Here is a 17,812-nt window from a genome sequence, read left to right as displayed (position 1 = left end):
AAACCTAAAAGACATAAGGGGGTGCTAGAGAGCCAACATGCCATGCCCAAGCAAAATTTCACCACTAAATCAAAGTAATTATGAGTTTGGATGTGCGTGTAAAGTTTCATGAGTTTTTGTGCATCCTAAAGTCATCAAACATATGTTCGTAAATTTTAAAATCACGCAGGAAATCCAAGTTGGCTGACTTCCTGTTGGCCAAAAAAATCTCAAAAATATTTAACACGAACTTCAAGACGTATGCAATGACATACTTGAATTTCATGAAGATCGAAGAAACTTTCCCTGAAAAACTGCCTACATTAGGGGGCGCTATCTCGCCCGCTGGCGACGCCCAAGTCGAATCACTACAGAAATTTGAATTTCGCGCCACTTCTGACGCATATTCCACTTTTGGTGAGTTTTTGGGGATGGAAAAGGTCCCAAAAACGCGATATTCCAGCAGAAAAATAATTAAAGCTGCAAGCAGCGATGAACGGGCCCTCGCCCCCGCGGGCACATCTGGGGAACGCGCACGTTGGGGTACCCGCTGTCGTGCATTCCCGTGAAAGTCGGAAACTGCACGCAACAGTTAGAGTGAATTTTCTACTTGGAGCATGTGGCGCTGGAAATGAACTGTGAGAACATGTGGGGCGTCCTTTAAAGCACTTCTATGAGGGTGGCTGGCAGTATACGACCATTTCCTGTTGTCAGTAGGTGGCGCTATGACTTTCACTCATAATACCACGTATATGTCTTCAGGCCAAGACTCTTATAAAACATGTCATATTTGGGGAAGATTTGACAATGTATAGTCAATTTACAACAACTTCCTCTTTCCTGTAGAGGGCGCTATGACTATCACGCATAATACCACGTATATGTCTTCAGGCTGGGACTCTTATAAAACATGTCAAGTTTGGGGAAGATTGGACAATGTATAGTCAATTTACAACAACTTCCTGTTTCCTGTAGGGGGCGCTATGACTTTCACTCATAATGGCACATATATGTCTTCAGGCCTGGACTATTATCCAGCTTGTGAAATTTGGGGCAGATCGGACTATGTAAAGTCAAGTTACAACAGCCTCCTGTGTCATGGCGAAACATCAGAATTCGCCGCGCCGCCACAAGAACGCCGTTTCACGAAAACACAAAAGCTTCACAATTTAGCATCGTGAAGGTGTTGAGATTCTGCTGCCCAACTTTGAGATGGATCGCTTGAATCCTCTAGGAGGAGTATCGCAAAGTTCCATACCTAAAAAGTGACAAAATGGCGTCTTCGCACATGACGTATGACATCACCGTGCGAGCGATCAAAAATCCCTTTGCAATTTAGCATCACAGTAGTGGGTGGATTATACCACCCAAATTTGACGTGGATCCGATAAACGCTCTAGGAGGAGTTCGTAAAAGTATGCATAAAATACATGAAAAACGCACAAAATTCAATATGGCCGACTTCCCGGTGGGCGGAGCTAATGAAACCCGATGAGGAATATGTCTGAAATAATGGGTGGGATATGCCTACCAAATTTCATGAATATCGGATCAACTTTGACCAAACTACGGCCTTCCACGCATTAGGGGGCGCTAGAGAGCCGGCTAAACACACTGAACCTAATGGCTGTATATTTACATAAAGTTCACAGGTGTCCATCATATTACCAAGTTTCATGCGTTTCCGAGTACCTAAAGGTATGTTCCATATCTAAAAGACATAAGGGGGCGCTAGAGAGCCAACGTGCCACGCCCATGCAAAATCTTACCACTAAAATAAAGTAATTATAGTTTGGATGTGCGTGTAAAGTTTCATCATTTTTTGAGCATCCTAAAGTCTTCAAATATGCGTTCGTATATTTTAAAAAAAAGCAGGAAGTCCAACATGGCTGACTTCCTGTTGGCCGAAAAAATCTCAAAAATATTTAATCCAGGTATGAGGATGTGAGCAATGACATACTTGAATTTCGTGAAGATCGAAGAAACTTTCTCTGAAAAACTGCCTACATTAGGGGGCGCTATCTCGCCCCCTGGAGACACCCAAGCCGGGTCACTACAGAACATTGAATTTCGCGCCACTTCTGATGCATATTCCACTCATGGTGAGTTTTTGGGTATGGGAAAGGTCCCAAAAACGCGATCTCCCGGCGGAAAAAGAATAATAATTAAAGCTGCAAGCAGCGATGAACGGGCCCTCGCCCCCGCGGGCACGTTTGGGGAACGCGCACGTCGGGGAACACGCTGTTGTGCATTCCCGTGAAAGTCGGAAACAGCACGCAACAGTTAGAGTGAATTTTCTGCTTGGAGCATGTGGCGCTGGAAATGAACTGTTGAGAACATGTGGGGCGTCCTTTAAAGCACTTCTATGAGGGTGGCTGGCAGTATACAACCATTTCCTGTTCTCAGTAGGTGGCGCTATGACTTTCACTCATAATACCACGTATATGTCTTCAGGCCTGGACTCTTATAAAACATGTCAAATTTGGGGAAGATTGGACAACGTATAGTCAATTTACAACAACTTCCTCTTTCCTGTAGAGGGCGCTATGACTATCACGCATAATACCACGTATATTTCTTCAGGCTGGGACCCTTATAAAACATGTCAAGTTTGGGGAAGATTGGACAATGTATAGTCAATTTACAACAATTTCCTGTTTCCTGTAGGGGGCGCTATGACTTTCACTCATAATGGCACATATATGTCTTCAGGCCTGGACTATTATCCAGCTTGTGAAATTTGGGGCAGATCGGACTATGTAAAGTCAAGTTACAACAGCCTCCTGTGTCATGGCGAAACATCAGAATTCGCCGCGCCGCCACAAGAACGCCGTTTCACGAAAACACAAAAGCTTCGCAATTTAGCATCGTGAAGGTGTTGAGATTCTGCTGCCCAACTTTGAGATGGATCGCTTGAATCCTCTAGGAGGAGTATCGCAAAGTTCCATACCTAAAAAGTGACAAAATGGCGTCTTCGCACATGACGTATGACATCACCGTGCGAGCGATCAAAAATCCCTTCGCAATTTAGCATCACAGTAGTGGGTGGATTATACCACCCAAATTTGACGCGGATCCGATAAACGCTCTAGGAGGAGTTCGTAAAAGTATGCATAAAATACATGAAAAACGCACATATTCCAATATGGCCGACTTCCCGGTGGGCGGAGCTAATGAAACCCGATGAGGAATATGTCTGAAATAATGGGTGGGATATGCCTACCAAATTTCATGAATATCGGATCAACTTTGACCAAACTACGGCCTTCCACGCGTTAGGGGGCGCTAGAGAGCCCGCTAAACACACTGAACCTAATGGCTGTATATTTACATAAAGTTCACAGGTGTCCATCATATTGCCAAGTTTCATGCGTATCCGAGTACCTAAAGGTATGTTCACAAGAAACAAGACATAAGGGGGCGCTAGAGAGCCAACGTGCCACGCCCAAGCAAAATTTCACCACTAAAATAAAGTAATTACTAGTTTGGATGTGCGTGTAAAGTTTCATAATTTTTTGTGCATCCTAAAGTCTTCAAATATGCGTTCGTAAATTTAAAAAAAACGCAGGACGTCCAACATGGCTGACTTCCTGTTGGCTGAAAAAATCTCAAAAATATTTAATCCAGGTATGAGGATGTGAGCAATGACATACTTGAATTTCGTGAAGATCGAAGAAACTTCTCTGAAAAACTGCCTACATTAGGGGGCGCTATCTCGCCCCCTGGAGACACCCGAGCCGGGTCACTACAGAACTTTGAATTTCGCGCCACTTCTGACGCATATTCCACTTATGGTGAGTTTTTGGGGATGGGAAAGGTCCCAAAAAGGCAATCTCCCAGCGGAAAAATAATAATAATAATAATTAAAGCTGCAAGCAGCGATGAACGGGCCCTCGCCCCCGCGGGCACGTCTGGGGAACGCGCACGTCGGGATACCCGCTGTCGTGCATTCCCGTGAAAGTCGGAAACTGCACGCAACAGTTAGAGTGAATTTTCTGCTTGGAGCATCTGGCGCTGGAAATGAACTGTGAGAATATGTGGGGCGTCCTTTACAGCACTTCTATGAGGGTGGCTGGCAGTATACAACCATTTTCTGTTGTCAGTAGGTGGCGCTATGACTTTCACTCATAATACCACCTATATGTCTTCAGGCCTGGAATCTTATAAAACATGTCAAATTTGGGGAAGATTGGACAATGTATAGTCAATTTACAACAACTTGCTGTTTCCTGTAGGGGGCGCTATGACTTTCACTCATAATTGCATATATATGTCTTCAGGCCTGGACTATTATCCAGCTTGTGAAATTTGGGGCAGATCGGACTATGTAAAGTCAAGTTACAACAGCCTCCTGTGTCATGGCGAAACATCAGAATTCGCCGCGCCGCCACAAGAACGCCGTTTCACGAAAACACAAAAGCTTCGCAATTTAGCATCGTGAAGGTGTTGAGATTCTGCCGCCCAACTTTGAGATGGATCGCTTGAATCCTCTATGAGGAGTATCGCAAAGTTCCATACCTAAAAAGTGACAAAATGGCGTCTTCGCACATGACGTATGACATCACCGTGCGAGCGATCAAAAATCCCTTCGCAATTTAGCATCACAGTAGTGGGTGGATTATACCACCCAAATTTGACGCGGATCCGATACACTCTCTAGGAGGAGTTCGTAAAAGTATGCATAAAATACATGAAAAACGCACATATTCTAATATGGCCGACTTCCGGGTGGGCGGAGCTAATGAAACCCGATGAAGAATATGTCCGAAATAATGAGTGGGATATGCCTACCAAATTTCATGAATATCGGATCAACTTTGACCAAACTACGGCCTTCCACGCGTTAGGGGGCACTAGAGAGCCGGCTTAACACACTGAACCTAATGGCTGTATATTTACATAACGTTCACAGGTGTCCATCATATTGCCAAGTTTCATGCGTTTCCGAGTACCTCAAGGTATGTTCACAAGAAACAAGACATAAGGGGGCGCTAGAGAGCCAACGTGCCACGCCCATGCAAAATTTCACCACTAAAATAAAGTAATTACTAGTTTGGATGTGCGTGTAAAGTTTCATAATTTTTTGTGCATCCTAAAGTCTTCAAATATGCGTTCGTACATTTAAAAAAAACGCAGGAAGTCCAACATGGCTGACTTCCTGTTGGCCGAAAAAATCTGAAAAATATTTAATCCAGGTATGAGGATGTGAGCAATGACATACTTGAATTTCGTGAAGATCGAAGAAATTTTCTCTGAAAAACTGCCTACATTAGGGGGCGCTATCTCGCCCCCTGGAGACACCCGAGCCGGGTCACTACAGAACATTGAATTTCGCACCACGTCTGACGCATATTCCACTTTTGGTGAGTTTTTGGGGATGGGAAAGGTCCCAAAAACGCGATCTCCCTGCGGAAAAAGAATAATAATAATAATAATTAAAGCTGCAAGCAGCGATGAACGGGCCCTCGCCCCCGCGGGCACGTCTGGGGAACGCGCACGTCGGGGTACCCGCTGTCGTGCATTCCCGTGAAAGTCGGAAACTGCACGCAACAGTTAGAGTGAATTTTCTGCTTGGAGCATGTGGCGCTGGAAATGAACTGTGAGAACATGTGGGGCGTCCTTTAAAGCACTTCTATGAGGGTGGCTGGCAGTATACAACCATTTCCTGTTGTCAGTAGGTGGCGCTATGACTTTCACTCATAATACCACGTACATGTCTTCAGGCCAAGATTCTTTTAAAACGTCAAATTTGGGGAAGATTGGACAATACATGGTCAATTTACTACAACTTCCTGTTGCCAGTAGGGGGCGCTATGACTATTACGCATAATACCATGTATATGTCTTCAGGACGGGTCTCTTATAAAACATGTCAAATTTGGGGAAGATTGGACAATGTATAGTCAATTTACAACAATTTCCTGTTTCCTGTAGGGGGCGCTATGACTTTCACTCATAATTGCATATATATGTCTTCAGGCCTGGACTCTTATAAAACATGTCAAATTTGGGGAAGATTGGACAATAAATAGTCAATTTACTACAACTTCCTGTTGCCAGTAGGGGGCGCTATGACTATCACTCATAATACCATGTATATGTCTTCAGGACGGGTCTCTTATAAAATATATCAAATTTGGGGAAGATTTGACAATGTATAGTCAATTTACAACAACTTGCTGTTTCCTGTAGGGGGCGCTATGACTTTCACTCATAATGTTACATATATGTCTTCAGGCCTGGACTATTATCCAGCTTGTGAAGTTTGGGGCAGATCGGACTATGTAAAGTCAAGTTACAACAGCCTCCTGTGTCATGGCGAAACATCAGAATTCGCCGCGCCGCCACAAGAACGCCGTTTCACGAAAACACAAAAGCTTCGCAATTTAGCATCGTGAAGGTGTTGAGATTCTGCTGCCCAACTTTGAGATGGATCGCTTGAATCCTCTAGGAGGAGTATCGCAAAGTTCCATACCTAAAAAGTGACAAAATGGCGTCTTCGCACATGACGTATGACATCACCGTGCGAGCGATCAAAAATCCCTTCGCAATTTAGCATCACAGTAGTGGGTGGATTATACCACCCAAATTTGACGCGGATCCGATAAACGCTCTAGGAGGAGTTCGTAAAAGTATGCATAAAATACATGAAAAACGCACATATTCCAATATGGCCGACTTCCGGGTGGGCGGAGCTAATGAAACCCGATGAAGAATATGTCCGAAATATTGAGTGGGATATGCCTACCAAATTTCATGAATATCGGATCAACTTTGACCAAACTACGGTCTTCCACGCGTTAGGGGGCGCTAGAGAGCCCGCTAAACACACTGAACCTAATGGCTGTATATTTACATAAAGTTCACAGGTGTCCATCATATTGCCAAGTTTCATGCGTATCCGAGTACCTAAAGGTATGTTCACAAGAAACAAGACATAAGGGGGCACTAGAGAGCCAACGTGCCACGCCCAAGCAAAATTTCACCACTAAAATAAAGTAATTTCTAGTTTGGATGTGCGTGTAAAGTTTCATAATTTTTTGTGCATCCTAAAGTCTTCAAATATGCGTTCGTAAATTTAAAAAAAACGCAGGAAGTCCAACATGGCTGACTTCCTGTTGGCCGAAAAAATCTGAAAAATATTTAATCCAGGTATGAGGATGTGAGCAATGACATACTTGAATTTCGTGAAGATCGAAGAAACTTCTCTGAAAAACTGCCTACATTAGGGGGCGCTATCTCACCCCCTGGCGACACCCGAGCCGGGTCACTCCAGAACATTGGAGTTCGCGCCAGATCTGACGCATAGTCCACTTTTGGTGAGTTTTTGGGGATGGGAAAGGTCCCAAAAAGGCAATCTCCGCGCGGAAAAATAATAATAATAATTAAAGCTGCAAGCAGCGATGAACGGGCCCTCGCCCCCGCGGGCACGTCTGGGGAACGCGCACGTCGGGATACCCGCTGTCGTGCATTCCCGTGAAAGTCGGAAACTGCACGCAACAGTTAGAGTGAATTTTCTGCTTGGAGCATGTGGCGCTGGAAATGAACTGTGAGAATATGTGGGGCGTCCTTTAAAGCACATCTATGAGGGTGGCTGGCAGTATACAACCAGTTCTTGTTGTCAGTAGGTGGCGCTATGACTTTCACTCATAATTGCACGTATATGTCTTCATGCCTGGACTCTAATAAAACATGTCAAATTTGGGGAAGATTGGACAATGTATAGTCAATTTACAACAATTTCCTGATTCCTGTAGGGGGCGCTATGACTATCACGCATAATACCATGTATATGTCTTCAGGCCGGCACCCTTATAAAACATATCAAATTTGGGGAAGATTGGACAATGTATAGTCAATTTACAACAATTTCCAGATTCCTGCAGGGGGCGCTATGACTTTCACTCATAATGGCACATATATGTCTTCAGGCCTGGACTATTATCCAGCTTGTGAAATTTGGGGCAGATCGGACTATGTAAAGTCAAGTTACAACAGCCTCCTGTGTCATGGCGAAACATCAGAATTCGCCGCGCCGCCACAAGAACGCCGTTTCACGAAAACACAAAAGCTTCGCAATTTAGCATCGTGAAGGTGTTGAGATTCTGCTGCCCAACTTTGAGATGGATCGCTTGAATCCTCTAGGAGGAGTATCGCAAAGTTCCATACCTAAAAAGTGACAAAATGGCGTCTTCGCACATGACGTATGACATCACCGTGCGAGCGATCAAAAATCCCTTCGCAATTTAGCATCACAGTAGTGGGTGGATTATACCACCCAAATTTGACGCGGATCCGATAAACGCTCTAGGAGGAGTTCGTAAAAGTATGCATAAAATACATGAAAAACGCACAAAATTCAATATGGCCGACTTCCTGAAGGGCGGAGCTAATAAAACCCAATTAGGAATATGTTTCAAATAATGAGTGGGATACGCATACCAAATTTAGTGAAGAATGGACAATGCATAATCAATTTACAACAATTTCCTGTGTCCTGTAGGGGGCGCTATGAATTTCACTTTTAATGTCACATATATGTCTTCAGGCCTGGTCTCTTATCCAGCTTGAGTAGTTTGGGGCAGATGGGACAAGGTAAAGTCAAGTAACAACAGCCTCCTGTGTCAAGGCGAACAATCAAAATTCACGTACGACATCATCGTTCGAGCGATCAAAATTTCCTTCGCAATTTAGCATCACAGTAGATTCAGGGTTATACCACCCAAATTTCACACAAATCTGATGAAGTCTCTAGGAGGAGTTCGTAAAAGTATGCATAAAATACATAAATGACATGAAAAACGACAAAATTCAATATGGCCGACTTCCTGAAGGGCGGAGCTAGTGAAACCCAATTAGGAATATGTTTCAAATAATGAGTGGGATATGCATACCAAATTTGGGGAAGATTGGACAATGTACAATCAATTTACAACAATTTCCTGTTTCCTGTAGGGTGCGCTATGATTTTCACTTTTAATGTCACACATATGTCTTCAGGCCTCGACTATTATCTAGCTTGTGAAGTTTGGGGCAGATGGGACTAGGTAAAGTCAAGTAACAACAGCCTTTTGTGTCATGGCGAACAATCAAAATTCACGTACGACATCATCGTTCGAGCGATCAAAATTTCCTTCGCAATTTAGAATCACAGTAGATCCAGGGTTATACAACCCAAATTTCAAGCGAATCCGATGAAGTCTCTAGGAGGAGTTCGTAAAAGTATGCATAAAATACAAAAATGACATGAAAAACACAAAATTCAATATGGCCGACTTCAGGTTGGGCTGAGCTAATAAAACCCAAAGAGGAATATGTTTCAAATAATGAGTGGGATATGTATACCAAATTTCATGAATATCGGATCAACTTTGACCAAACTACGGCCTTCCACGCGTTAGGGGGCGCTATAGAGCCGGCTAAACCCACTGAACCTAATGGCTGTATATTTACATAAAGTTCACAGGTGTCCATCATATTGCCAAGTTTCATGCGATTCCGAGTACCTAAAGGTATGTTCCATATCTAAAAGACATAAGGGGGCGCTAGAGAGCTAACATGCCACGCCCAAGCAAAATTTCACAACTAAAATAAAGTAATTACTAGTTTGGATGTGCGTGTAAAGTTTCATAATTTTTTGTGCATCCTAAAGTCTTCAAATATGCGTTCGTAAATTTAAAAAAAACGCAGGAAGTCCAACATGGCTGACTTCCTGTTGGCTGAAAAAATCTTAAAAATATTTAATCCAGGTATGAGGATGTGAGCAATGACATACTTGAATTTCGTGAAGATCGAAGAAACTTCTCTGAAAAACTGCCTACATTAGGGGGCGCTATCTCGCCCCCTGGAGACACCCGAGCCGGGTCACTACAGAACTTTGAATTTCGCGCCACTTCTGACGCATATTCCACTTATGGTGAGTTTTTGGCGATGGGAAAGGTCCCAAAAACGCAATCTCCCAGCGGAAAAATAATAATAATAATAATAATAATAATAATAATCTGTAGAAAAACAATAGGTTTCCTCGCACTTCGTGCCAGGACACCGTTGGGGTCCTGGCACTTTCGTGCTCGGGCCCTAATAATAATAATTAAAGCTGCAAGCAGCGATGAACGGGCCCTCGCCCCCGCGGGCACGTCTGGGGAACGCGCACGTTGGGGTACCCGCTGTCGTGCATTCCCGTGAAAGTCGGAAACTGCACGCAACAGTTAGAGTGAATTTTCTGCTTGGAGCATGTGGCGCTGGAAATGAACTGTGAGAACATGTGGGGCGTCCTTTAAAGCACTTCTATGAGGGTGGCTGGCAGTATACAACCATTTCCTGTTGTCAGTAGGTGGCGCTATGACTTTCACTCATAATACCACGTACATGTCTTCAGGCCAAGATTCTTTTAAAACGTCAAATTTGGGGAAGATTGAACAATACATGGTCAATTTACTACAACTTCCTGTTGCCAGTAGGGGGCGCTATGACTATCACGCATAATACCATGTATATGTCTTCAGGATGGGTCTCTTATAAAACATGTCAAATTTGGGGAAGATTGGACAATGTATAGTCAATTTACAACAATTTCCTGTTTCCTGTAGGGGGCGCTATGACTTTCACTCATAATTGCATATATATGTCTTCAGGCCTGGACTATTATCCAGCTTGTGAAATTTGGGGCAGATCGGACTATGTAAAGTCAAGTTACAACAGCCTCCTGTGTCATGGCGAAACATCAAAATGCGCCGCGCTGCCACAAGAACGCCGTTTCACGAAAACACAAAAGCTTCGCAATTTAGCATCGTGAAGGTGTTGAGATTCTGCTGCCCAACTTTGAGATGGATCGCTTGAATCCTCTAGGAGGAGTATCGCAAAGTTCCATACCTAAAAAGTGACAAAATGGCGTCTTCGCACATGACGTATGACATCACCGTGCGAGCGATCAAAAATCCCTTCGCAATTTAGCATCACAGTAGTGGGTGGATTATACCACCCAAATTTGACGCGGATCCGATAAACGCTCTAGGAGGAGTTCGTAAAAGTATGCATAAAATACATGGAAAACGCACAAAATCCAATATGGCCGACTTCCCGGTGGGCGGAGCTAATGAAACCCGATGAGGAATATGTCTGAAATAATGGGTGGGATATGCCTACCAAATTTCATGAATATCGGATCAACTTTGACCAAACTATGGCCTTCCACGCGTTAGGGGGCGCTAGAGAGCCCGCTAAACACACTGAACCTAATGGCTGTACATTTACATAAAGTTCACAGGTGTCCATCATATTGCCAAGATTCATGCGATTCCGAGTACCTCAAGGTATGTTCCATATCTAAAAGACATAAGGGGGCGCTAGAGGGCTAACATGCCACGCCCAAGCAAAATTTCACTACTAAAATGAAGTAATTATGAGTTTGGATGTGCGTGTAAAGTTTCATAATTTTTTGGGCATCCTAAAGTCCTAAAACATGTGTTCGTAAATTTTAAAATCACGCAGGAAGTCCAACATGGCTGACTTCCTGTTGGCCGAAAAAATCTCAAAAAATATTTAATCCAGGTATGAGGATGTGAGTAATGACATACTTGAATTTCGTGAAGATCGATGAAACTTTCTCTGAAAAACTGCCTACATTAGGGGGCGCTATCTCGCCCCCTGGAGACACCCGAGCCGGGTCACTACAGAACATTGAATTTCGCGCCACGTCTGACGCATATTCCACTTTTGGTGAGTTTTTGGGTATGGGAAAGGTCCCAAAAACGCGATCTCCCTGCGGAAAAAGAATAATAATAATAATAATAATAATAATAATAATAATAATACTTAGAAAAACAATAGGTTTCCTCGCACTTCGTGCCAGGACACCGTTGGGGTCCTGGCACTTTCGTGCTCGGGCCCTAATAATAATAATAATACTTAGAAAAAACAATAGGTTTCCTCGCACTTCGTGCCAGGACACCGTTGGGGTCCTGGCACTTTCGTGCTCGGGCCCTAATAATAATAATCTGTAGAAAAACAATAGGTTTCCTCGCACTTCGTGCCAGGACACCGTTGGGTCCTGGCACTTTCGTGCTCGGGCCCTAATAATAATACTTAGAAAAACAATAGGTTTCCTTGCACTTTCGTGCCAGGACACCGTTGGGGTCCTGGCACTTTCGTGCTCGGGCCCTAAATATATGTTGTACAGATTATAAAGTCCTCTGAGATGATAAATTGTGGAGTTCAGCATCCTCTTCTATGTTCACTGCCCCCCTGTCAAAAGAAGTAGTAAATAAAGAGAAATCCTTGTCATATTGGTGTCCACATTATGAAGGACATTTGTTTTTATGGTGAACAGGATATTAATTGCTCGCCCACAAGGGGAAAAAATATATATAATTGTATATAATGTGAAACGTTTCACAGTATAATACTTACTGTTAGCAGGGCGAAACCCTGAAATACAGATGAGAGAAAACAATGTTAGAAAATGATTCACATTTCATTTTGTGCTTCACTATCACAGTCAAATAAATGGATAGAGTTACCAGAAGTACCACACTAAATATGCAGGACGAGACTATCACAGGTATTTATTTGAATTCATCAGAGGAATAAAAACATCTCTGTTCCTCACCGTTATTGTTCCTCCTCCAGATGAAGAGTCCAGCGATGCAGACCGCCAGCAGCAGCAGCAGCAGTCCTACAACAACTCCAATAACAGGACCAGCAGGGAACCCTGCAGGAGGAACTGGAACCAAAACAGAACATTCACACTTTGGGTTCATTCACACTGTGTGCTGTGTGGTTCTGAAAGTGTTTTCAGTGGTAATGCCTCAGTTCTGGATATGACTTTCATTTCATTTCAACATTCAGGCAGTGCTGTCAATCATTATTGGTCAAACAAATGTGTAGTAAATAAAAACCCTGACAAAGAGGTTCACAGCTTATCAGTGGTTTAAGTGGGTACAGTAAACCAGGAGTTCAAGATGTAAAAGCTTTATTTAGCATAATCCATGTGTGAAAAGCCATCAAACTTGGCAGCACCTCTCAGAGTAAATGTCAGCACCGGTCCTCTAAATGTGGTTACTGTTGCACGTTTTTAAGACTTATGGATTGTTATGTAATACAGGGGTTCTCAAACTTTAGAATAATCTGGTTGGCGTTCGCGACAAGCACTGATGTAATAAACCATAACTTGGAAATTTTCACAGCCAGTCCCACTGTAGACAAATAGCACAACATATCATAAACTTTGCTCCTGTAGCTGACGGGTTAAGACACCGACCACGAACCATAATGTCCCCAGTTTGAGAACAACGAAGAGACCTTTGTTGAATCATTCTCTGCCTCGTTTCCTGTCATCTCAATACTGTCTCCAGTAAAGGCACAATCTGTCACAGCTCTACTTTGTTTAATGTGAGTTTATATGGCTTTTTGAAGCATTTGTTTTTACATTTGTATTATGTGTTGTGTTTTTCTGACAACAAAGTTGAAGTTAACATTTTGGCACTATACACACTAGTTTCTAATAAGTTCTTCCTTAATTATGGTCTAACTGTCCACCAAATGTTACAGGAATATGTTACAAATAAATAAATAAATAACACAAGTATATACCAGTCTTGCCCCAGTTGGTCCTGATCACTGCTTTGTCCAGTCTGGTGACGATGTCGTCCACCACACCAGAGAGATGAAACACACAGTCGTACCTCCTCCAGTCTTCAGGTGCGACTGATGACAGGTTCAGCTCAACACTCATCTGGAAGGATCCATCGTGGTTGGGGAGGATCTCTCCGAGGTCCACGTCCTCATGAATCTCCTCTCCATCTTTCCTCCAGAACATCATGGCTCTGTCGGGGTAGAAACCTGTAGCGTGGCAGCTGACTGGAGAGGAGGGAGTCTTCTGGAGGAGAGACACTGAGGGACGCTCTGGGGAGAAGGACAGACACAGATGAGTCTGTACTGAGACACCAGGATGTGTCAGGATATTATGTTCATTGGAATGAGTCCATGTACAACAGTATATCTTGCCATGTGATCCTACCTGTTCTCTGCAGAGAGCTCCTCCCATAGTGTAGGTACTGCTTCAGCTGGACAGGACATATGTCGGTGTAGAATTGTTTGTAGTATTCTAATCTAGCTTTCTCATTATCCCATCTAAGTTTGGTGATGACAGCCTGTGGCTTTAGAGCGGTCCATGTCAGCGTCTGCAGGTCAAATGCAAGGAAGTCTTCTCCATCATAACCGTACTGACTAAAACCAACAACCTCTCCAGTCTCGTCGTCCCACTCACAGCCGTCCATCCTCTGTAAAATGTGGACACCTGAGAGAGACAGAGACAGAAAAAAGAGAAATCCCAGTACAGCCAGTTATTAAGAGATAATAGCTAGGGCTGTCAAAGTAAACACGATAATAAAGCATTAACACAAATTAGTTTTAACGCCATTCATTTCTTTAACGCATTAATGCAACTAGTGATTTTTAGGTTGTAGCGGGCTCAGTGTTAAAGCTAGAGTGAAGATACTGGCATCATATGAAACTAGAAAACCTAAAGAATCCATTGGTACCAACCATGTCTTGCTTGTTACGAAGGAGGTTAAATAACGCACCAAACATGCACTAAATTTTGGTGAGGAAAAACTGTCATGGCCATTTTCAAAGGGGTCCCTTGACCTCTGACCTCAAGATATGTGAATGAAAATGGGTTATAATATATATATATAAATTTGCATATAGCAGCACTGATAAGAGTATTAAATACTTGACAAATCTCCCTTTACGGTACATTTTGAAAAGATAAAAAATGTGTGATTAATTTGTGATTATTTGTGATTAAATATTTTAATCGATTGCCAGCCCTAATAATATCACATCTTCACCACAGAGACACACTGATCCACAGTGGAAGCCTCTCATTATTTGGACAGTGTGGATGGCTCACAGAGAGACAGAGACTGCTAGGAAACAAAGTGAAACTCGTCCGTATTGTCTGTATCAAAAAGCACTAGAGAAGCCAGGGATGGGGTCTACATCTCACATCAGAGAGAGAAATCATTTTACCCGTAAAAAGTTACATATGAACAAGAATACACTGTACCTCCAGTTTGGTTTAAGCGCTGCTTCAGGCTGTCCAAGTTGGCTCTTAAATACTGATGTTGACTAAAACACTCCAGAAGAAACCACTCCGGTTGTAGTGGCTCAGCCATTGCTAGTTTCCTCGCCCAGTCCTGTTTGGGTACTAGGGTCTTAATGTTGCTGTCATAGTAACCCGTCAACACTTCATCGACCATCCCGGAAGCCACGAACTCTGGGAAGTTTGGGACTCCAGAAGTTGCAGTAATGAAAAGATTCAGTGAGTGTTTCACTGCAAGACAAAGAAGGTTTTGAATTGAATTTAAACATTTTTGAGGGGTTGATTGATTAACCCATTTGTGCCTGCAACTGAAATTTAGAATTTTGGGCTTGCCTCAGCACAAATTTGAGGAAATTTTCAAAATCAGTCAAACCGTTTAGCTGAAAAGTGAGTTTTTCTTATCATACTAAATATAGTCTTTGGGCACATGGGCCTACTGTTTTTGCACTCCTTTATATTTGAGGTAAAAACAGTAGTCATGTGTCCTCAGATGAGATATACAGTAGTATGATAAGAAAATGTCTGTATCTCAGAAACTACAAAGGACACAATCAAGTATTTGGTATCTATGAACTCATACAAAGTTGAATATCAAAGATATGCACACATATACAGTGTAAAAAGTGTTGTACTGTTAGATACTTGCCCAAAGTATGTCCGTACCACTTTTCAAAACTTTTGACCGATCAGAACAAATGTGTCCTTATCATACTAAATATAGTCTTTGGGCACAAATGGGTTAATTGATTGTCAATTACCCAAAAAAGGAAAAAAATATGTTGAATTACACTGAGCTACAAAAGAATATGTTATAGACCCATTCACATTACTGATAGATAGATAGATAGATAGATAGATAGATAGATAGATAGATAGATAGATAGATAGATAGATAGATAGATAGATAGATAGATAGATAGATAGATAGATAGATAGATAGATAGATAGATAGATAGATAGATGTACTTAATTGATCCCAAATTGGGAAATTCTTGTGTTACAGCAGCAGGTTATCCAGGCAATGCACAGGGACCGTAAATATACAATAAATATACATATCAACACTAGAGGTAATATCTATAGGATACACAATATAACAAATATATTAGAATACACCATAAATATATCAGACTACTACAACTAGCTTGGAAAATATAAAATATGAACATAGAATAACAATAACATACTATAAACAATAGCAAAGTATGGAACTTACAATTTTGTTTTAAAATAACAATAAATTAGGTAAATATTATATAATTATATATATATATATATATATAATATTTAAATTGAAATGTTGTGCATTGATCAATGAGTAATGTAGATGGCCAGTATACAATCATTATTATTATTTATTGTAGGCCTACTAACAGCAGAATTTTGCTCTTTTGCAATTGATAGAATTATTATTAAGGAAACCTAGTAAATGTGAATTGCTGTAATATATCATTTTGATTTAATTGTGTTGTTCCATATAAACAATAATATTGTGGGACACCGTAGAGGTTCAGTCTCCTAGCAACAGTCAAGATTTCCTCTATCATGTTTACGACGACGATATTAATATATTTCCTTTTAATTGCCTAAACTAAATCATATATACAGTTTAGGTGTCGTTTTGTGACACAATGGCGTGTAGGTCTATATAAAAACAACAGTAGGCTTGTGGTATTATTGTAAGTTCAGTGTGACAAAGTGAAAGTGGTTCCTCAATGACGCACTAAAAAGTGAATAAATCAAACAAGTTGTGCAGCAACAAGAATAACAGGAAATAACGTTGAGAGTCACAATATGATCTTACCTGTAGATGCAACGTGACAGAAGAGGAACAAAATGAGTAACTTCATCTTGTTTTGAGTAGTAAGAGATAGAGAGAGCTACAGTCAACTGACTAGCAAATATTTCGATGTTTGTCAGAAGCTTGGAACTTGTCGACTCAGGTGCGGATCCGCCCTCAGGTGTCTCACTCATGTTGGCCATGCGCCCAGGATACTGCCCGCCTACAGAGAGGTATCATACGAAACTAGAAACCCTAAGGAATCCATTGGTAGATTTGAAAACAGGAATTTTTTGTCATTCCATTTGTTGTATTTCTACTTTTACTGAACTAAAAGATGTGAATACTTTTTCCACCACATTCAGCATGTTGTACTCGATTCAGTATTAAATCAGCAACTTGACTTTTTCCATGTGGTTTACTGGAGACAATCCATATGCAGTGGGACTACGTGACCCTAATGTTTGAGAAATCCATAGACAAAGTTTGTAAGTGATGCAACTAAATAGTACTGATTACAGTTTAGTGAGTCAAGACGTTTCTTGCTGCAGTCTGCAAAAGTGGATGAAAAAAAAAAAAAAAAAGATTGATTTAATACAAGATTTTAAAGATAGTCCTAATTTGAATTGATATCATGGAAACTTGGAGAGAGGAAGTAAAGAACAACATTGCCCTCTGCTGGTCTGTTAAAGTGATTACTAAAAAAGAACAACTACAATGTGACAGAAGAGCAGAACTTTGAGGTGTGACATGAGAATAAAAAGAAATCTACCTTAGAGCTGCAACGATTAAGTGATTAGTTGTCAACTTTAATCGATTAATCGGTTTGAGTCATTTTTGTAAGAAAAAAAAGGTCTAAATTCTCTGATTCCAGCTTCTTAAATGTGAATATTTTCTGGTTTCTTTACTCCTCTATGACAGTAAACTGAATATCTTTGAGTTGTGGA

The 17,812-nt window shown here is 41.7% G+C and overlaps 2 protein-coding genes across 5 annotated transcripts in view; both read right to left on the bottom strand.

Moving 5' to 3' along the window:
• LOC119502696 (major histocompatibility complex class I-related gene protein-like) overlaps window positions 1–17,014 on the bottom strand; it is a 93,418-nt gene extending 76,404 nt beyond the window's left edge. The window contains exons 1-7 of one of the 2 annotated variants that reach the window (XM_037793847.1): window positions 16,890–17,014; window positions 15,050–15,316; window positions 13,997–14,275; window positions 13,579–13,881; window positions 12,587–12,700; window positions 12,388–12,405; window positions 12,058–12,222 (exon numbers count right to left, since the gene is read on the bottom strand). In XM_037793847.1, the coding sequence (XP_037649775.1) occupies window positions 12,212–12,222; window positions 12,388–12,405; window positions 12,587–12,700; window positions 13,579–13,881; window positions 13,997–14,275; window positions 15,050–15,316; window positions 16,890–16,935 (1,038 nt within the window). In that variant the 5' untranslated portion in view covers window positions 16,936–17,014 and the 3' untranslated portion in view covers window positions 12,058–12,211. Of the gene's footprint in view, window positions 1–12,057; window positions 12,223–12,387; window positions 12,406–12,586; window positions 12,701–13,578; window positions 13,882–13,996; window positions 14,276–15,049; window positions 15,317–16,889 lie in introns of those variants that run through there. The other variant, XM_037793846.1, reaches the window with a different exon arrangement.
• LOC119502682 (major histocompatibility complex class I-related gene protein-like) overlaps window positions 1–17,812 on the bottom strand; it is a 334,522-nt gene that overhangs the window by 304,131 nt on the left and 12,579 nt on the right. The window lies entirely within an intron of this gene.

Source organism: Sebastes umbrosus, chromosome 15, assembly GCF_015220745.1.
Source record: "Sebastes umbrosus isolate fSebUmb1 chromosome 15, fSebUmb1.pri, whole genome shotgun sequence".
In the NCBI taxonomy this organism is placed as follows: Eukaryota; Metazoa; Chordata; class Actinopteri; order Perciformes; family Sebastidae; genus Sebastes; species Sebastes umbrosus.
Note: the sequence above shows the minus strand (reverse complement) of the source record. Positions and strands in the feature narration are given on the sequence as shown.